A 22,195-nucleotide genomic window follows, 5' to 3' on the forward strand; every position below is an offset into this window, starting at 1 on the left:
TGTCCGCGCGGCCGCCCCCGGGCCCTAGCGCCGCCCGCTCCCGCCCGGCCCGGGGCCCTGGCATCGCCCGCCGCCCACGCGCGCACATGCACACGCACACACAAGAACACGCACGCGTGCACACACACACACACACACAAATACACACGCCTAAACGCACACGTCCACACACGCACACGTCCACCCCCGGGCCACCTGCCAGGTCCTAGCAGGCGCGCGAGGGGAGGGGAGGGGAGGTCCCGAGAGAAGCAGCCGGGCCCCAGACGCGACCCGCTGAGCTCTTGGACGGGAGGTCGGAGGCGCCCCCGGGGGCTCACACCCGGCTCCTAACAACTGAGGGCAGAGGGAAAGCTCAGCAGGGGCAGTCTTGGGTGACTGACCCCCAACTGGGGGGGCTCCAGGGCTGATCGCACTGCAGATATTTACGCCAGAGGGCACTGCACGGGCTCTGCCCCCGCCACCCTGTTAGGCTTGCTTAGAATATTAAATGCATAAAAGCATTTGGGCTCAAACCTGGCTAAGTTGGCGCTTTAAAAAAAAAATTCCTCTCTGCTCAACCCCCGCCTGCAACCGCAGTGTATTTCCACTTCTGGAGCAGCCCTGCATTTGCCAAACAGAAAAGTTAAAATAGTTTGGGGATGAATGTGCCAGCAGTGCATGACAAGCCTTCTGCACACCTCCCAGGCCCATGCCTTCTCAGGACTGAAGCAAAGGACACAACATGAATGGGTTTCCCTGCAGGATCTGCTGCAGTCACTTAGCATGCAGTTGATTTAGGTCAGCATTTCTCCAGCTCTGGGTCACAACAATATATGAAAAGGTCGTGGACAACTTTAAAAATGGAATTTCCGTTAAAGGACAACAACGTGGGAAACCTCAGCTTTTCCCTTGCAGACTGGCAGAGTCTCAGCCTCCCCTACCCCACACACCCTCCCTGCCCCACACTGGGGAGCTGGAGACAGCGGCACTGGCCATTGATGTTTACCAATGGGTCCAGGTACAAAAAAGGTTGACAGCTACTGGTTTAGGTGATCCAGGTTACTAAAGTCCCCATCCTGCAAACTCCTACACACACCTGCTTTCACTTTACTCCCAGGAATAAGGCTACTCACAATATAGTAAAGTGTGTGTGTCAACGTTTGCAAGACTGCTCTTGATCCTGGTTATAGTCAAACTCTAGATGATGGAAAAGTAAACACAAATAGTTCAAGCCAATTAACATTTTATTCCACTGCTGAATGCAGCCTTGATCCAAAACCTATTACAAGTAATGAGATAGCTCCCTCTGATTTCAATGAGTTTGGATCAGGACCTAAAGGATGCCCAGATTTTCCTTCCTACTTCAGACAACTGCAGAGATAGCCCAGCGTTATTCAGAAAATAAGTTATCTCCATTTTTCCAGCCATCAGCATACCATTTTCATTGGTGTTAATGTATTCATCATTTCCAACAACAGTTCACAGTCTTTATTTGAGAACCCTTCCATCACTGTCCATTCTGTTCTCATGGGGCGCTTGTACACTTGATGAAAAGTGACGAGAAATCGCCATTTGACTAGCATAATGGCATCACCATGTACATGTGCAGGTTTTTTGTCAACTTTTTTTTTCAAGCGTGGCAACTTAAACCACCTCTGATGTGTTTTAGTTTGGACATGGCAAATTGTCCCATTGTGGACAAAAAAATCTGTCGTGTACATGCCAAACAGCTCCTGCCGCCTCTCCGTGCTGCCCTGGGAATGGGCTGGCTTGTCCCTAGGGCAGTGTGGGGAGGTGGCAGGAGGGCGGCTGGGTGTGCTGGTGTCCGAGGAAGGCGGCAGGGCCAGTGCACAGGGCACTGGAAGCCCAGGCGTGCTCGCAGAAGCTCGGGCTTGGCAGGCTTCCAGCATCCTGTGCACTTTCTCTGCCACCTTCTCTGGCCACCAGCTCACCCAGCTGTCCTCCTGCTGCCTTCCTGCACTGCCCCAGGGGCAAACCAGCCCATTCCCAGGTAGTCCCAGGAGGCCAGGACAGTGCACAGGGTGCTGGAAGCCTGCCACGCCCCAGCTTCTCCAAGCACACCTGGGCTTCCAGTGCCCCATGCACCACTGGACTGGGCCAGGTGCTGCCTGCGAGCTGGGGCAGCACCCATGCAGCTAGCACCATGGGGGTGCTGCTGCCACGGAGGGAAGTACCCAACTCCCCTACAGCTCAGGGGCTGCACAACCCAGTGGCAGCTCGTGCAGGAAGGCTCTGCCAAGAAAAAGCAGCAAGGGGCCTGATTCTTTTGTTTTTCCTCATAGACCTTCCCTCTGCAGCAGCAGTGCCCCCCAGGGTCTCCCGGGTGGGCTGCTAGCAAGCGGGTGCTGCCTGGAGGGTGCCACTGCCAGGGAGGGAAGGTCTGAGCCCCCCCCGCAGCTCAGGGGCAACCGCAGCTCACCCCCCCCAGCCATAAGAGAGGTGGGCAGGCTCTGCAAGAAAAACAAGAAAGATCAAACCCCTCACCACTTTTTTTTTCCCCCTCAGTGGAGCCTGCCCCTGTTCCGTAACAGTGACAGCCTGCCAAGGGATTTAATATGGCCTGTGGCAGGTCGCTCAGCCCTACCCAGCCTAGGTGCAGGGGGCAGCCCCAGCCATGACACCTGCACTGGTCCCACCACCCCTGGTTGCAGGGCAGGGCTGGAGTGGCATAATGGCCAGACTCCACTTCTCAGCAGCCCCGGGGGCGGCCGCTCCTTCTGGATGCTGCTGCTAGTGTTGTCACTGCTGCCAGAGCGGGCCCCACTGCCTGGACACCCCAGCTTGTCTGCCCCACACCCACTGCTGGGAGTGCCATGGATACCAGCCCGGGTCCCACATGGGCAGTAATTAGGGAGCCGTTAATCACCCCCACCCTGTAAAACGATAGGTGCTGTCAAGCAGGGTTGCCAACTGAATATTTTTATTTACTGCAAACTGTTTACTGACAACCAAACTTTATACTTTTTGCTATGTTTGATGTTAAACCTTGAAATCTGAACCCATCCCTTTAAACTAGGGCCTGGCAGTAGGGCAAGGCTTAGCAGAAGAGTTACGTTTACATTATGTATAACATATATCAGTAAAAAAGTCTGGGCATCAATAAAAAGCTTTACAATTGTCAGTGAAAACATGTTCTTGGGTTGGCAGCCCTGAACTTGGGCTACTTCTCAAAAGCACCTATGTATCTTTTTGCACCAAAGTGTAGGAACAAAGTGAATTTAGACATTTATGGGGCTTGTGGTTGCTGGCACTTAACTTCATTCCAAGCCCCATGCAAGGACCTAATCTACTGATCTGGATCTGGAACTGAGTGACTTTCAGGTGGCCATAAAGGCAGTTCAGAAGTGAGCCCAGCTTACCTGAGTGTCAGTTCAGTGCCTTAACCATATCTCTCCTTGGTACCTGCTAGGCAATCCCCCCAGACTGATGTGAATGTAGCTTGTGTGTTTGCATCTGACGGCACGGATGTGGGGGAGGATTAGAAGTAGCATTGCTATTATTAACTCTAGACCCTCTCCCTTGTTGTATACTTGCTTCATCACTCATTTTCACCTAAATAGCACACAGTACCTATTCTTTCAAGACAAGCGATGGATTTATTGACCATGCTGGACAGCAGTACTGCACTAACAGGAACCCAGGAAACTTGTCAGCACCCAGAGGCTCTCTGCTGTGTAGCATGCTGTTTCCACAGGATGTGTTCTCTTTGTAGTCTGAAGGATTCATGATTTCTCCTCACTGACCCAACCTAGTCAAACCATTCTTCACACTGATGCTAGGGGAGGAGGGGTGTTTCTTACTGGGAGCCCACCTCATTGGTAAGTAGCAGCACCTGTGTGTGTGCCATTATTCCTCAGAGGCTCTCTAAGCACTGTGCTAAAGTGTGCGCATGACTCTCTTGAGGCCTGGGGAGTCACGCATCCCAACCCACACTTTATGCCACCTATATCTTTCTGTACCTTCGCTGTTTGTCCTGGGGTCAACATAACTGGACAGTTCTTTGATGTTTCTTCAGGGTTTTTGTTTGCACCTTGCTGAGATTTCTCTATCTCAGTTCTCCACACACAAGCACAGTGCCCAGCAACAACGGGACTATCCGAGTTATTCCTGCACAGCCTACTATGTGCAAGGTGCTTTACTACTCACATAAAAGAAAAGGAGCAAGCCTGCACTGCCTCTGTGCCACCATCAAGCAGCACATTTCACATGCATCAGATCCTGAAACTGAGGCCATGTGCCTGCCTTGGCACAGCACTGTGCACATCCCAGGAAGCACATTGCAGACAAAAAACTTATAAGCAGCACTACACTGTCTCTTTTCCAGAATCTGGTGCGCACGCCACACTTCACAGAGTGCTCCCAAATGTGGCATAGGGGCAGCGTGGGGCTGATCCTGGGCTCTGCCCTGGTCCATCTGTCCCACTTTGATGATGGGTGGGGGCCATGACAGGGCTGCACCAGTGACCTTACTAAGATCACAGGGTTACTCAGTCCTGGCATGCATGTCTCTTCTGTGCTATTATTTAACTTGGAAGCATTTTCCCCATTTGAACTGCACATCTTGCTTGGGCACAGCAGACAAGAGCTTTCCTGTCTGTATGTGAGCACTTCAACCAGTGGGGCTGTGCAGCTCCTTGCAAACGCTGGGTGCTATCACAATATGCAGGCACCTGAAGTTAGTCTCCTGGGTTTGTGTTTAGACACCAAAGTAAGTGGGCTGACTTAGAAGTGCTGAGCACCTAGTTCTGAGGGTGCAAGATTAGCTTTGAGCTAGAGTGGCAGAGCTCCAAAGCTCCCGAAAGTCAGCAATACACTCTGGATTGGCACAGGTATAAAACACAGCAGAATTGCAAACACACTATGGTTCAAGGGTGAAAGAACAAAGAATCATATTCTACCTACATATTTCAAGATGCTGATGAGATAACGGATGGTCCAGTGGCTTGGGCATTAGCCTGGACTGGGGAAGGCTTGCTTGTTCCTTCTCTGTAATAGGATTCCTATCTGCATTTGGTCAAGTCACTTATGTTCAGGCCCAAAAGGCACTTAAGTGCTTGAATACTATTAGGTAGACAAGGTTAATCTGATATCTTTTATTAGACCAACTTAAATAGTTGGAAAACAATTATTAAGCAAGCTTTCGGGTTCAAAAACCCTTCATCAGGCTAAGGCAGTTTCTGCAGTTGGTGTGAGCTCTTCCTGGATGGAATGAAAAGTAAAGAAGCCAGAGGCTGGGCTGGTCTGCATGCAAGACAGGCAGTCAGTGAAAATGTAGACTGAGGAGTCGATGGGTGAAAAACAGGCTGGGCGGGGGGGGGCGAGAAGGTAGATGAATAGTGGAGAGATACCTGAGGAGTCAGATGTCAGGCAGGTTATACTGTGTTATAAATCCAATGTTTATATTTACTCCATGATTTTTAGTGTCCAGGAAGCTGATGAAGTGGAGTTCATAGCCTCATCCTGGGAAGTATTTTGTAAGTTTCCTTTGAGGATCAGGACTGAGACAACCTACACCTCTGAATACTATTACACACCTAAACTCCCAGTGATTCATATGGCCCTTGGTCTTTCAGGGCAGATTATCTGCTGAGACCCTGGAGATAAAGGCTGCTTTTATTTGTATTCATATGAGCAACTAGTCAGACATAAACAAAGACAACATTTCGCCTTTGGCTTGTAATATGCATATTCATGTCAGTGTGCAAAAAGGAAGGAGGGATTTCTCACAAAGCTAATTTCAAAATGGCAATTTAAACACCTCTTGTCTTCCTTCTCTAATTACTGTCTGAATGAAATAGGGTAAATGTTTGGGGTTTTTTTAATTAACTTGCTCTAGTAAAGAGTTTTATATAATCTGAATGGAGCCGGACCTGTGGGAATCAGCTGAGTCTGGCTAGACTATCCACAGCTCCCTCTGTGCTAGCTTTTAGAAGGGTTTATATGTTTTTTACCAAGTCCTCACTTTGCTTTTCCCTTGTTAATACACTGTTCTCCCAAAGATCAATAACAATCACAGTACTTTAGGGAAGCACTGAGCAGGAGGACTGTTTCAGAATCAATCTTTCTACAGCACATCTGACCCATGGTGCCTGATCCAGACCGTGATGAATTTCAGTGAATGACGGTCTCCCTCTCTCTCTCGGGGTCCATAACTTTGTATTTGTCCCCATATCCTTCATTTTTAGAGTGGTGTTTGCTAGCCCTTTTCAATATCCTCCTCTAGTTCAATTCCAGTTTGATGCTATAATGAAGTGATAGTTGTGAAGGGTGCAGATTGGATGATATGTCCTCTACTATGTAACAGGTAGGGAGGAGGCAAGCAGCAGTTCAAATTTCCTCAAAGCACAGGTACACTGAATTTAGCATTTCCTCCCAAAGGCCCAGCGCCTGCAGCAGGCTAGAAGAGAACTCCTCCAGTTACAGCATTTCATTTCCAAGTGTTCATGCTGCCCTTGGCCACTCTGTTGATGCTGAATATTACAGATGCCTTGCTGGCAGGTAAAGAGTTGTGTGCTATAACTGAATAGACAATTTAATCTCATTTCACATAGCCTGCTCCCCCACAGCTCCCTTTTGGTAACTAAGGCAATGGAATAGATTTAAGACCTGTAAGTTGGAAGTAGAAAAGAAAACACCCCACATATTCCCCTGGCAAGATCTGGAGCGAAGGAGACAACTTTTTTTCCATTCTTTTCCAGGGGTCTACTGGACTCAGCCATGACCAGGCTCCTGGATCTCCCGGTCCTGTCAGTTCTGTATTAATGACAATATAGGTCTGACTTGGTTATTATAATGGAGCTCAGGGAAGATCACTGAGCTCTCATGGAAGGGATTCAGCTGTTCTGAACAGCAATTGCAGGTTGGTATTGACACTTATTACACATAAAACTACCCATGTATGTAATCACATAGATTCCAAGTGCTGCAAGTAAACAAATAATTGTCCCACTACAGCTGACACTGGCAATCCCAAATGCCTGCATGCATTTCTTGATGTGCCTGCAGTTTCATGAGATATTCAACTAGGTACTCTATGAATAATAGCCCACTTAACATTACCCCCTGTGATACAGTGTGTAGAGCCAGCCACAGATATGAACTAAAACAATCATGGTCACCTGCATGAACTGAATCATGGAATTAGCTTATAGTGCATCAAGAAGTTCCATTAGGCTAAGCTTAGTAAATAATTACACAGATCCTTTGAAAAAAAAAAAAGATGTCCTTACCATGCCTCCTGCCCCGTCAGATGGAAAGAATGCTAGCTGGTCTGATTAGTCACAAATTTTGCTTACCCCACATCCACAACTTGTTTCAGCAGATATTATTTTAACAATCACCAGCTTCTCTGAAACATTATAAGTTATGAGCAGAGACAATTCCACGTGCACTCTTCGAACAGTACTTACACAATTCCATCTACAAATGGTGTTTAAACAATCTAGCTACCAGATAGCCAGTGAGCTCCAAAACTCAGTGAGCATTAAAAGAAATATAGGACTGTGCTATATTAATAGCCACCACAAGGTCTTCACTATGCTGATGACTGCACAGACTTATCAGGTTCCCCCCGATGTGCATTTAACAGGCAGGGCTGCCTTTGGAAAAGCAAAATCACTTTTGCACATCTGTTTTTCCAATTTTGCCAAAGAGCTTTCATTTTTCTTTCCTCTAATAATTTGACCTATATGGTTTCTGGCAGAGGACTGTGTTAAGCAGAGCACTAGTTCCCTGGATTCATTCCAGTGAAAGATGAGGTCAGAACAACAAAGAAAAAAAAACAGCTTAGATGGCTACTAAGCAATGGGAACAAACAGGTCAGAGATGGGTTTTTTTTAATCAAATGGGACCAGATTCCCAGTTGTAATATTTCTGCAGGAACTGAGTACCATAGAAGCTCTATTTCCTGCAACCAGAATATAACAGGTATCTCTAACAGGGTTATAATACACATAGTACAGATGTAAAGAATACACCAAAATAATCAAGCATGTATCCAGCTATCAGGAAGTTTGGTGTACAGGCCCTAAAAATGTTCACATGTGTCATTTACAAAAGCAATTTGATCAGGATTGTGAGAAGATGGATTTTCCATACCTCCACCTGCATTTCATTTTCCCCCTCTGTCATCAAATTCCTATCAGTCTGTTCCAGGTTCACTCTTGAAGGGGGCTTTCCCCACCCATGAATTTTTCCAACCTGTCCTATCTCTCTCCCCCTTCCCCAATATTGTGCTAAATTGTCTTAATGGCACTTCACTGAGTGGAACAGTATGTTGGCAACAGCTGATGCTCTTGCTCAAAAGAGCATCTCTCTTTCCTTTCACTTCCCTTTTTTCTTAAGCCAACAAGTCCATCTTGCAATTCACCCAGGAGTCAGTCCAATATCATTCTGTTAGGTAACAAAGAAGTGTGAAATTTTCAGATTTTCTGTTTTCTGATTCAGGGAAGAAAGGAACCCAACAAATGTCCAGCTGATTCAGACACTCAAAAACCTGTAACTGAACTATGGGAGAGAAGGGACAAATAAATGAAAAGAAAGAAAAGGAGTTACTTCTGCCTAGTTGTCATACAGCCATAACAAAAGGATGTCTCCAGTGTTTGCTTATCACAGTAATTTTACTTGGAGAAAGGAAACAGCTGCTTGTAGAAGCATTTCAAGGATCCAATCCTGCCAGATGCTGAGAACTTCCCAACGCGGTTCATTACCCTTAGCGCCCATCTTGTTTGGTAAAGGCTGAAAGGAGGTGCTCCTTGTCATGCCTGTTGGCAACTTTCTTTTACTATTATGTGGCCTGTTGGCAACTACTAGGAATGAAAGAACTGGTCACGCAACGTAAACCTTTCACAAAGCTTGAAAAATCAAATGGCTAATCTTTCTTCCACTGCTATGTTTCATGTTGGAAGCCAAAGTAGCAAAATAACATAATAATTCTTATGATATTTCAAGCAGGATCAGGAGCTAACAGGGGGTCACAAATTTGTGGCAGGGTGAGTGAGTGGCCAGACAGCGCCGCACCTAGACTCCTGGCAGCCACAGACAAACTTTTAGTATAGGGCCCCGCTTTGCCAGAGATAATGATTTTTTTGTTGCAAAAAAACAACAACAAAAAAATCATTCATCTTCGGGCCCCCTTTCTGTCTGGGACCCAGGTGACCCCTCAGTTTGCCTATGTCTGTGTCCAGCTCTGGGGCCCTATTGAGGGCAGCCTTTGGCAGCAGAGAGAGCAGCAGTGGGTGTGCTGACAATGCTACACACAGTGCTGCTGCCTGCCCTGCCACTGATCCAGCCCACAAGGACCTTCTTGGTCCAGAACTGGCCCAGAGTGAGTTTGACACCCTTGAACTAGATGAACATAGGAAAGACCAGAAATCTCATTAAAGCACACCCCCCTACACTTGGAATAGTCACTCACTTCCTGGCCATAAGGACCTGTGTTTTTCTCTCATATACACATACCTACACCCCCCCCCGCCTTGTTGCTAAAAATGCATTTCTTCTTCTAAGCACTGATATTGTTTTGTTCTTTCCTTTCTGTATGGCTATCCCAAATTCTTTGTTGGACCTGACTATCTTAGCTTGGAACACGATGATTTGCTTTATGTTTGGAGGACACAGGAGCTATGTAAAGTGCTACCAAATCTATTTTTAATAATCATTGCTATCCTGAAGTCCAGATTGTGGGATGTCTAATCCACCCACACAGGGAAAAGCAGTCTCCAGAGAGCTGCTACTTCCCTTTCCACACAAGTGGGCAGAAAATGGGCAGGTGTGAAGCAGGGTTTGTGTGGGAGCCCCCACAATGTTCCAGCCAGCTCAACTGTACCAGCACACAAGAGGAAGGGAATTGTATAGGGCTTATTTCCTCTTTAGAGCAGAAATGGAGCAAGGAAAGATTATCCTATGGCACAAGCTAGCTGCTAATCTACTTCCAGAGCAGCATGGTAATGCCACAGCCCTCCCTCAGGGTTCCTACAAAGCTATGGGTGAGCCTAGTTTTGTAGACTGAAGAGCCCTTGATAGTCATCCAAACTCTTTGCCCCATAGAGCTTCCCAAAGAGCCTGTCAGTTGCATGGAAGAATCCTTATCAATGAAAATAACTGCTACTGTCCACCACCACCCTTAACCAGCTAGCAATAATATAGCTTGTGTTTAGTCACTGCGTTAAGAAACCCAGATTCCCAGTATTAGATTTACAGTACAGGCATGCACATGCTAAAATTAATGTTCTTTACTTCTATTTATGGACAACCTTGTTTTACCCTCCATTGCTGGTGTTATTCCAAGCTGTAAGTTCAGTTTTCATATGAGAAATCCAGTATTTCAGAAAAAGGAGATTGGGTTTGCAGTAATATTCAAATCTCATGCTTCAATTAAGGGTAAGCTAGACATTTCCCTGCCTCCCCTTGCCATGTTATACACATGGTCAGGTGAACTGGGTGAAATAGGTAAAAAGACTGTCCCAAGCTGTTCATTTCTGGATGTGGAAGACAAGTATTATGTTCTAGTTTAGGAAAATACATGCTTTATGGATACAGTTAGAACAAGCCCTTGCCTCTCTTGTCTATGGGACAAGATGCTCCACCTTATGGTCAGATATAATCATTTTTAAAAGATCACTAGCCTCCCACTTCTCTTAATCAGAGAAGAGTCTTCCTTTGGTTTCCAGCTAAGCAGAACTTTGGAAAGCACAGCAAACAAATATGGTTCTTGTGTGATACTTAAGGATTAACCCTGATCACCTTCTTTTATGTGATTCTTTCATCATTCAGGCTTTATGGCTAGGGACAGACATTACACAAACTGGTTTAAACCTGTAACAGAACAGATATTCAGTGCACATAAACCAGTTTGAAAACAGCTGAAACCGGTTTGAGGTAAAGCTGGTTGAATATAGTATCAGATTTAACTGATTTGGGTCAACCCGGTTTATGCAATGATCCCTCCCTGGTTTAAGTTAAACCAGACTTCCCCAGCACCCTGGCATGCTTTCTAGGCGGGGCTCTCTGCTCCACAGCAGGGCTGGCCCCTCCCCTCTGCTCCCTGGCTGGAGCTCTGGCAGAGACTACAGGTATCTACCTGGCTTTCCCCTGTTCCCCCCACCTTCCCTCCCCTCACCTCTCCCCTCTGCCTTACACAGAAACCTCCCAGCATTAGCCAGCAGGCCACATGCTGGCTACAGTACATGCTGTAAGAGAAAGGCAGAACCAACAGGTAGCTGGTAATGTCCCTCTCTTTTCTTAATGGGCTGATGAACACTGAGTTAGGGGTGATAAACACCATGTTATCAGCTTCCTGCTGGGGTGATCATGAGGAGGGGAGCCCTTCCCTAATCAGAGCATCCTGGCCACACACCCCTCAGCTCAGCACTGAGGAAGCGGGGGGCGCTGCTCTAGCATGCCCAAGCTTCTAGCCTGAGCCACTGCAGGCATGTGCCTGAATTTTTTTGGTCCAGAGGGGATGTCTGTGTGGTTACAAACTCATTCAGCGTAAGCACGTTAGACTAACCTACAAAAATTGAATCAATTCAGGCTCAGGCTTTTTTAATGTCTATTCCTAGCCTATGAGAGAAATTCCTAGCCTATGAGAGATTTGCTCTCTATTGCCTAGAACTGCCCCAGAAGCTTTAGTGCCAAATGCTGATGAAAATTATGGGGCTTGCACCTAAAACAACCATTCCTGTTTAGGATAGCTTTGGTTTGAAGGTCAGAGGGAAAACCATTGTTTTAGGAGCACAGGTGCCACAGGTTAAATGGAAAAAGAAAGTGTTCTTTCCTGAGGTGCCCCAGGCTGAGCTGCAGCTCGTGTCTCACTATCTTCTCCCACGGTGACAGCCTACAACCTGCAAAGCATCTCCTCCTTAGGGGCAATGAAGCAAGATTCTCAGTGTGCCCATGGACGCCAGCCGGGGCTATCCAAGTTGAGTGCCACTCAATCAGCATTTCTGAGAACAAGCCCTTGCCCCTCAGATACACAACATTTGAGCCAGTTCTATCTTCCTACCTGCACATAGTACTTCACTGCAGACAATGCCTCTGGCCTTTCCTACTCTTGAGCCATCCCTGAAATCTGCTTCTCTTTCATCTCCTTCTCTCGGCAGCATGACCTCCCCACCACCACTGTGCCTGCATGCCCTTTCCCTGTTCCTCAGGGGGCCAGATAACCAGTATCTTCAGCTGGTTCCACTGAGGCTGATGACATGGGCCTCCTGGACTGAGCATATAGCACGCCATGCTCTCACTCCCATCTCAGCAGACCACATCCAACAATGGCTGAGAAGCAGATTGCTTTGCACTAGGTCCTACAGAACTCTGGACTAAGAAAGCCTCCATAGCTTTATGACCTAAGGGTCCTGTAATAAACCACTTAGAGATTGCAGATGTTTGTCTTCTAGCTTGGAGGTGCTGGAGAACCCATGGGGGAAAAGATTATGGGCTGTGTCTCAGTCCAGCTGAGTGGAGCTGTCTGCAGCAGTCTATTTGCTGCTCCCTGATGAAGATTTATGGTACATGCAGTACATCCAGCCTCCCAGAGACCCTCTGTGGCTTTCCAAGGGAGTCGCTTTAACTTGGCTACACACTCTCTGAAATTAGTGGTAGGATGAAAAGCTAGATAGCACTCCCTGAAGTCTGAAGGGGGGGGTAACTACAAGATAGAACAAGTTTACTCAGACTGCAAGCTCCCAGCTGCCAGCCACCTTCTCTTAGGGCCCACTTGAAGTTGTGAACAAGGTCTTGAACTCTGACTGTGCTTTTAGTCTGTTTCTCTTGAACCTCTGAGCTTGTCAAACTCATAGTAACGCAGGAAGTGAACTGCTGAGTTCCACCTATGAGCTGGACTCTTCACTCATGCTTCACATACATTCAGTCCCGACTCCTAGCCCTCTGCTTGAACTGCTAGCAAAAGAGGACACAAGTTTTGGGAAACTCTTGTAGGACTTCCCACCTTCAGATCACAATAGTTCCAGTGGCAGGCATGGGTTAAATTTAAAGCTATATTCAGGAAAGCTGTCACACCTGCAACAGGGAGATGCAAGCTCTTGTTCCAAAGAAAAATTCCTAAGCAAATGTAACTCAGAAGATAACTAAATACAATCTCCTGGTATCCAGCTGAATCTATCTCTCTGCCCTGCAAATTCAAAAACAAGCCAGGAAAAAGCAAGAAATTATGCATGTATGCAGCAGACCACACTCAGTAGCTGCTCCTTTTTTTTTTTTATATCTAAGTAATCGCTTTGTAATTACCTGACAAGATGTAGAGAAGAAAAAGAAATAGGAAAATATGCTCAACATGGACTTACCCAACTGATCCAGACTGAACAGAATTGGAGTACCTTCGGAAACCTCATTGCCTGGAGGGAGAAGAATAAATGCTTGGAAAAATCAACTGGATTCATAGGTGCATATAGTTTGAGTATTAAACCTACTTTCAGTACCACTGCAGAGAGGAGCTTGTCCCCCGTTCCTCCCAGGCATGCTTTATTTTAGCATGTCTATTTGGAAAATTAGCAATTGGCAGAGAAACTTTTGGTCAATTCAGCAATGAAACCAGTGCATTTTCTTGCTGCAGAGAAAAACCTCATCATCCTTCCAGCCCCCAGAAACTTTCCACTGGCACAGTCCCAGAGGGCTGCACTGCACCATCCTCATTCTTCATGGGATTCCCAGTCTGCACACACACAACTCTGACCTCTTTTTCTGCTGTGGTCCCCGGACTTTTCAGAAAAACTGTGTCTCCCATCTCCTCTTTTGCTTGTTTTGCACCCAAACTTCGGCCAAAAGCATTGTTAGCCGGAACAGAGATGAGCACACTGAGCCTGCACCCACCTGACAGCGCAAATACCTCCCTGTGCTAAGAGGAGCCCCTCATTGCCACCCAGTCTGCCTCCCCACTGGTCGCTAGGCAACTGCAGCAGGCATGCTCTGCAAATGCATTCAGCATCAGCTCTCCCACTCTTAGGAGGGTATTTTGGGGTTTCTGTTTTGCTTTGTATTATTCAAAAGCTAGGGAATGGCCAGATCCTCCCACAAGAGATTAAATAATCTAAAAAGACTCCTGGTCCTTCACTTGACTGCATCTGACCTGCCCGATACTGAAACCTTGTCTGTCAAACAGGCAGAATGTAGCCAGGGCTGATTTCAGCCACTGGCCAGAAGGGAAAATGTTACTGCCTGGCTCTCCCCCTCCTGAAGAGCAGACAGAGCAAGACTTTCAGCTGCCTGACACTGGTGCTCCTTTAACTTGGTGAATATTCACGGGTGATACAATCAGTGTTGCTCCTCCACTAGTCTCTAGGCAAGCCTTGAAATCCATGCACCTTCTGCTTTCATGGGATTGTGTCACCTCATGCCCATGAATGAAACAATCTTCACAACTTCCACTGGGAGGCAGGAGATGTTAGGAAGCCCATTTTACAACTGGGGAGATTGAGGCACAGAAAAGTGTAGAGACTTGCCCAGAGGCATGTGGCAAGTTGAAGGCAGAGGTGGGAAATTAATGCAAATCTCTTGTATCCCAAGGCAACACCTTACCCACAATCCCCTCATCCCTATCCTGACCCCAGCTGAAATCAGGACTCTGCTCTGATGCCTGCAGAAACTCCACCGGGTTCAAGGTGTAGGCACTAGTCACAGGGGGTAGAGGAGCTGTTGAGTCACTGTTAATTGTAAAACTGGTGCACATTTTTTATTTTATAAAAAATAAATCAATCATGAACTTTTCAACATCTTCAAGACTCCACAAATGCAGCAGCATTTCTGGGGATACAAAGTTTGTGATTTTTCCCTATCAGATGTAATGTAGTTACCTACCTGCAGAGCAAAAATATGGAGGCACATGCACCCATGTGCATACAAACAGATACATGTGTCTAACCATTCTGCACATTTGATTGCCCCCCATCTTCCCTGGCTTTCCAGGTTACTTTGCTTCTTAAATTGCAAACTCTGGAGGAACAGGACCCTGTCATCTGTACAGACCCACGTATACCAAGGGCATAATCCCAACAGGGGGTCTGGGCACTACCAAAATATAAATATGAAACAATAACACAGACCTACGCATGTGGTCAGTGTTCAGATAAATTTAGGTTAATGCGGTGAAAAAGAAAGCTATGGTGGTGTCAGGGCAAGGTCATTTGGCCTAGAGAGTTGTATGCAGATGAGCATAACGTTAGCCACATCGCTGTATTGTGTGTGGTTGGCTGAGGTGTGGCAGGACAGCTTTTTATTCTGGGGAGCAGTGATGCACAGGACAGCACTTGTTGCTGCCCCAGTTGGCCTTCCCTCCCAGTTACACTATTGGGTGCTGAGCACAGATGTCGGCATGCTGTAACTGTGCTGACCATATTAGCTGCTAAGCTGAGAAGGCCCTTTCACCTTCATGCGAGACAGACCACATACAATTTTTTCCTTCTAGATTTTCAAGATGGATGGGAAGCAGATGCTCCAGGAACAGTTTGGTCGTATCTTAGCTTATCTAGTCACGTGCTACTCCCCTTCAGACAAACAAGCAAATGATTTGGGCTGTACATTTGGCTTCTTTCCCCCTAAACTCCTGAACTGCATGAGGAAAATCCATGACATTTTTGTGCACATTTATGTTAGATCCACAATCTAGCTCATTCAGGTGGAGCATGAGCAGAGGACCCCATACTGCCCTTGAACAGCCCATCCCAACTATGAAACAATGAGTTTAGGATTAGGGTGGAAAAAATTTAGGTGAAGCACAGCCTAATCTTGATAAGCAGGGGAAAATTAGCCTTAGCTTCAGCATAACAACATAGTAATGCCTCACATCTAGATGCTACTGAATAGTTTAAGAGTAACTTTCCTGCTAGAATGGCACTTGGGTGATTCTTATCAGGACGGACTGAACAAACAGCCAGTTGGGTCAGGTACACAAAACTAGGCAGCTTGAACTACAGGGCCAACTCCAACAACTTAAAATAATTTGTGGGACGAGAGTCTGTACCATGTCCTGGCCTGTTCCCTTTCCCTGTAATAGGTGCCAAGGCTAGCCAGCGCTAGCAATACAGAGAAATCAGTGGAGCTGGGTGGAATATTTTTACCAAAGCAAAACATTTCAGAAACTGCCATCTGGAAGATAATTTAATCTAGAGTGTGGAGTGTGTTGTGTCATGGCCTGGGATGTGGGAATTGGAGGTTCAGGTTGCTGCTTTACATGATTTGGAGTGACCTAGAATGGAGCAATGTGGAAAAAAAGCACACTTCTAAACCCTTGGTGTTGCCATGACCCAGAAGGGTTGTACCCTGGGGTCCAGGAATAACCTCCTTTCCTATTTCCCACTACAACACCTTGGAGAGCTTTTATGAGACTAAGCAGCAGCTCTGGGGTAGCAGCACAACTAAGAACTCGGGTGTGGGGAGCTCCAGTAGAGGGGGGCTCCCACAGCCTTAGTTTGGGTGGACTGATCACACCCTGGGAAAGTTGAGGGGCTCTGGATAGAATAAATAGAGAGGACTGCCTCCTCTGCCCTTCACTCCCCTTCCAGGAGTTACTTTGTCCAAAGTCCTCACCCAAGCATGTCACTGAATAAAGATGTGTCCACTTGGCCACTTCCAGCCCTCTAGTGACCCACTGCTTCTTGCAAAGCTCTTTTTTTAGGAGAGGATCATGGTGATCAAATCCAACAGGCAGAGCCCCAGAGGAATGAAGCCCTGAAAGGATGATCATTTGTAATTAGTCCCCCTAAGTAATGAAGACAAGCCTAAAAAAGGATCTAACATACGAGCTCTGTCTGTCAGCAAAGAGCCAGCCACTAAGGTGGTTCACTCTGTATTCCCCCATCCTTACATTGAGGGGCACCTCACTCCAAAAATTGCCCTGATGAAGCCAGTGAGATTACTCAGAGGATAAGGAGCTCCTGTCTGTGAGTGAGTGTGGCAGAAGCTGGGGTTGCCCTGAGTGTTCACTCTGTTGACTGAAAGCCGCACGGTTACTGTACCTCCTTTTACACTGGCAAAGGGAAGAGTCCCATCATGAGCCAGCCAGTTGATTCCATCCAGTTTCCAGTTTTCATTAAGGTCCATATTTCACACACAGCATCCAAGAGCTACCAGCAAGCTTCCCGCAGTTTTTTCTGAGGAATAACAAAAACAGATTTGGAAATGTAATTGCCAAGCTTCAAAATCTGCATGCAGATATCCACTGAAGGAGAGTGTCAAGCTGTGTTCAGTCTGTATGGGGTTGTTTGGGGGGGAGAAAGTAGGAGAGGACAGGGTTTTGAGAGAAAGCTTAGCTGCTGGTTTTAACCTTAAAGATTATCAAGATGGTAAGAATTTGGTGGGTGCTTGAACAAGTGGGCTTTCATATCAATGAGAAGGAAGCTGCTGGAAGGATTATTGGATGGGCTTTTTGAGCTGATGTTGCAGACAATTATTTTTGGGCAGTGAATCAAATTCTAAACATTTTAGTATAATGCCTTTTTTTAAGTATTGACCATGTGCGTAGAGAATTTGAGTAGCAAAACTCCAAAATAAAATAATCACAGTAACACAGTAGTTAAATATAGACAGTCAAAAAGCCTGAGGCCAAATCAGTTCAATCTTCATAGGTTGGTCTAAGCTGCATAGGTTGAACTGATAAGCAAGTAACCAAACATTAACTTTGGATTCCAGAAATGAAGCCACATGCCTACAGTGGCTCAGGCCAAAAGACAGGGGAGAGGAGGCACTAGAGCATGCCTTCCTGCTCAGCTGGAGCAGACAGCTTGGGCCACGGCTAGCCTGCCCACCCTGGAAGCGGGGAGGAGGGGGAGGTGCAAAGCATCCTGGGAACCTGGGGGACTAAGTTAACTTGAATCATATGACTCTTTGGCTTCTATTGCAACTAGTCAATATAAAAGTTTGTGGAATTTGCTGCTGATTTCAAACTAATGGTTGTGACCTTTGTCTCAGGCAGTGAAATCCTATGCTATTCTATCCATAGGTCCTGAATTCACTGTTTCCAGACCAGGACCAGAAACCACGTTCCTTTAATACAGAGATGTACTGATACTATTTAGGGGTCCCTTAGATATGGCACAATGATGTGCTTTTGAGCTAAAGTTAATAACCCAAGTGATTTACTATCTGCTCTGGTATTATGCTGTTATTTTAATGGCTCTGAGTTTGAAATATTTATTGTCCATTGACCTATATTGATTACCCATAAACTTACTTTATGTAAGATAATTAATAGCACATGGAGGCACAGACTTATATTTTCCTTATTATACCAGGATAGAAAGGAGTCAACATGTTATTTCTAGTTTTTCCTTACAGCTAGTTGCTATGATATCCAGATATAGCTAGAAGCACTGAGATATTATAGAGCTAGAATAAAGAAAAAGTCTCTCAGAAAATTACAAAATCAGTGAGGCAGAGAGGAGCTGCAGATACAAAGGAATTTTGTTTTAAACAGCAGGACTCATAGAGAAAAGCAGTCTTTTGTTTTAGGAAGATTGCAGACTGAGCGGAGAGAGAAGCCCCTGCCAGATGAGTGGAGAAGGAAGGGAGCAGAGACAACAAATTGAGAGAGGAAGAGTGCATGCATGTGTGCAGAGAAAGTGCAAGTCTTTGACTGAGGCAGGTCCTGACAAAAAGTCTTTGAATTAGATCCTGTGCTGATGCAGTCCTTTGGAGTTGTACTAGGTTTTAAAGCTGTTACTTTGATACAGCCCTAGGGGAAAGGAAAATTATGGACCACAGTTACCACATAACATTACCATAACATTACCATAGCATAACAATACCTAGTCAGTACTTAGATGTCAGGACAACACCACTGGATCCTAAGTATTAGATACTGCAGGCATCTACATGTGCATTCTACTGCAAAGTTGACTAATTAGCTCTCCAGTAAAGTGTCACCATCTACATGCACAGTGCTATTGGGCTGCAGTAAATTAATTAACTCCACTGCAGTATAGTACTGCCCAAAACAAGTACTATCCTATGGCAGAGTTATTTAATGTGCCACAATGTACGTGTAGATGGTAACGGGCTGGCTGGGGGAAATGAGGGTGCTACAGTGCAGGGGCTGTCTGCTGGCTACCCCCGCATTAGAGCACTCTCATGCCCTAGCCAGCCCCTCCGCAGCATGTTGAGAAGGGGTGGAGCAGCCTTGGGTTGTCAGGCTGACTTCCCGGGCTCCCTGCCAGCTGAGGTTGCTCTGACCCAGCTCAACGTGTTGCAGTCCTGGGTGCATGTGTAAACACTGCACCCAGGAGCAAAACACTCTAGCACAAACTGCATTGGAGTTTATTCAGGTGCATAACTAGCACATGTAGATGCACCCACTAAGTATTCCGGTATCTCTGCAACAAAGCAGAGAGTAAATATAGAATCCTGTTGAATAGAGCTGAGCAATACTTTTTTTGGTGAAAAGTATATTCAATGACAAATGCAGTTCAGGGTCCACCAAAACTATACACAAATTTGGGTTGAATTTACTAAATAGTTTTGACTGAACAGAGGAAAAATTCTCAGAAATGCTTAAATGATTTATGCTGAGTATTTCAACACGATAACTTTCAACTTTGTTTCAAAATGACGTTTTTGTTTTGAAAGTGACCCAGTATTTTTTTTAAGATTTTAAAAAGGAGTTTAACTAACCCCACAATTAAATTTTTCATTCAGTACCAGGAAAAAAATTCTCTTTACAGTTAACTAAAAGCAAAAATTGATTCCAAGTGTTTGGTTTGGACAGCAGACTGAAAAATCCATTATTTGCGCAGCTCTAGAAAATGCAAGCATATTACTGGCAGTTTGTTCATTCCCACTGATGAGAGAAGGGCTTGCCTACAAGTACAGTGAAAGCATCAAAGTAAGAAAATAAAAGGGGGATCAACACAATGTAAGAGATAAAATAGCTTTTCTACATCCACCGTCTCTTCTGAAAAGACCAATGTCTTTAACTGACAAATCTCAGCTCTGGGCCTGCTGTTGGCCTCTACTCAGAATCATCTAGACATGATTCACAAACTCACATCAAGTAGAATATTAACTGAAACTGCAAACTCTCTGGCTCCACTGAAGCATGAACTCCATGCCAGCATTAGAGGAAAAAAAAGAGTAAAAATGTATTAAGGCTAATCATATCAGGCATTGAGAAACTATTAATCGTGTCATAAATCACAAGTATTGCTTTAGCTTTTACTTATCTACCCCTGCATAGGAGGGAGCAGCTGAATTTTTATGACTTGAAGGAACAAGGGTGTTGAAGAGAGCTGTTGCGTTGAACCACAGCGACGTTTCTGGGAATGATTGTTTATTCTGGCTGCATCTAATTAATGGTATCAATACAGTATTTAGAAACCATAAATAATATGTGGCTTGTAAATACAACATAAGAACAAGCATTAAATAGATAACAGGCCGTAACTATACAGGGCTAGCTCCTCAGTGACTGTAAAACAGCATAGTACTGTGCTAACCACAGAGTTGCACTAAACTACTCCAATTTAGGACCTGCCCCATATAGGTGTCTTCTGACTTTTGGCCATAACCTCATGTGTGCAGCAGTGTGGAGCTCCAGGGTGTACAATGCGTCTATGGTGGGGGAATGAAAGTGAAACAGACACCGTGGTAGTGCGGACCAAAAGTGCTTTGGTTGATATTAGAAAGGCATGTGGGCCTTCGGGAACAGGACTCTCTCATCTGCCTGAGCTGGTGGCATTGGGTACAACCTCCAGTCAGTAGCTCCAGCTTTTCAGTGAATGTATATCCCAGATCCTGGGTTCTTATGTGGCAGAGCTTGGATCATATCTCCAAGATCTGATACTAGATCAGAGGGAATCTGTACCTGATAGAGTGGATTCTTCTTTCACTTCCACTCAGGGAGCCCAGTAGAGTCACAGAGGTGTAAAAGAGGTGAAAAATCAAGGCCCATTGGCCTAAAGTTTGAACAAATGTTGTTAAAAAAACCTTGTCTGCCAATACAGTATTGCAGAGGTGTCTCTGTTTCCCTACTAATGAAAACTGCTGTACTTCCAAGGCAAGAATCCCCTTTCTCCCTAAGGGCCAGCCTGGAGAAAACTAGAAGCCTGTTCTCTCTTCTAGACCTTACAGAAGAAAATGTATTTCATGTGCTCTGAAACAGGACTGATTTATGAGAGCATGTTAGGGCAATTAAGAATTCTAAACTATTGGTTAAACATTAGATCTTTAATGCCCACCAGATACCCTAAGAAGTGTATTTTTGAAGCCTCTATTTTTCCAACTAAACCCTTGTTTGGATGGTTAAGTAACATCTATATTCTCCTCCAGACAAAGGGCCTGGGAAATGTACTGAGAATCACTGAGCCAGTACTTCCCTTATATTTAAAGCAAGACATAAATTTAAGAATTAAAGCTGCCAGAATACAAACAGATACGCAGGCAGTGAGACCTTCTCAAACTTCCCCTTTCTGTGATTAATAAAGCATTCCTTTGGCCTAGAAACTTATTTAGCCGCAGTAGAAAACTACAAACAATGACAGACCATTACTAGACTGGGATTCATTCTAATGAGATATGCAGTTGTCATGGGCAGGTGATGTTGGACACCACATTTGGACAGAATACGCTCTTGTGGGAGGAGTGAGAAAAATGACTTAAAACCCTATTTGTGGTCTTATTTTTTTAAGAAATAGGAGGAAACAGATTTCTGTTAGTGGAAAATTGTTAGCACTGGGCTACTGAAGAAAAAACAATTTGGCTTCTCTCTAACAACTTGGAGACTGTCCTGTACTCCCTAGGAGTATTTGCATTACTTGCACCAAGAACAAAGGCCAAAATCAAATACAGTCTGGCTAGTTTACTGTATTATCTGCTGCTTCATTTTATCCATTTTTTGTATAATTATGCACTATATTCTGTTTTAATTTTGTGTAAATTAAGAATGAATAATCTTATTGTATGCTTTTATAAATGGTATTATATTATATATAATTGTATTTTTAATTTAACTGAGTTGTTTTAGCAAAAGTAGTATATAAACTGCTAGTCCTACTAGAAAATCTTTTCCCTCAGCTTTCACCAACCAGCCAGTGGAGACCTATTTTCCCACACCTCTGCCCTCAACCAGCTGGGGAGTCCTGAGTCCTCCAGAGGAACCCTACTTCACTGCCCAGTTATGGGAGCCTGCCAGTAGCCCCTTCTTTTTCAGGAAGAGTCCCTGGGCAACTGGAGAAGCATTAGGTATATGACACAA

At 45.4% G+C, this 22,195-nt stretch overlaps 1 protein-coding gene across 4 annotated transcripts in view; it reads right to left on the minus strand.

Annotated features, from left to right (window-relative positions):
• The window catches only part of AMOTL1 (angiomotin like 1), a 161,462-nt gene that overhangs the window by 129,060 nt on the left and 10,207 nt on the right, over positions 1-22,195 (minus strand). For 3 of the 4 annotated variants that reach the window (XM_019530315.1, XM_019530314.1, XM_019530313.1), the window contains exons 2-3: positions 16,968-17,102; positions 13,302-13,352 (exon numbers count right to left, since the gene is read on the minus strand). In XM_019530315.1, the coding sequence (XP_019385860.1) occupies positions 13,302-13,352; positions 16,968-17,052 (136 nt within the window). In that variant the 5' untranslated portion in view covers positions 17,053-17,102. Of the gene's footprint in view, positions 1-13,301; positions 13,353-13,690; positions 13,732-16,967; positions 17,103-22,195 lie in introns of those variants that run through there. The other variant, XM_019530318.1, reaches the window with a different exon arrangement.

The sequence above is a fragment of the Crocodylus porosus genome, unplaced genomic scaffold (assembly GCF_001723895.1).
Source record: "Crocodylus porosus isolate Cpor-Errol unplaced genomic scaffold, CroPor_comp1, whole genome shotgun sequence".
In the NCBI taxonomy this organism is placed as follows: Eukaryota; Metazoa; Chordata; order Crocodylia; family Crocodylidae; genus Crocodylus; species Crocodylus porosus.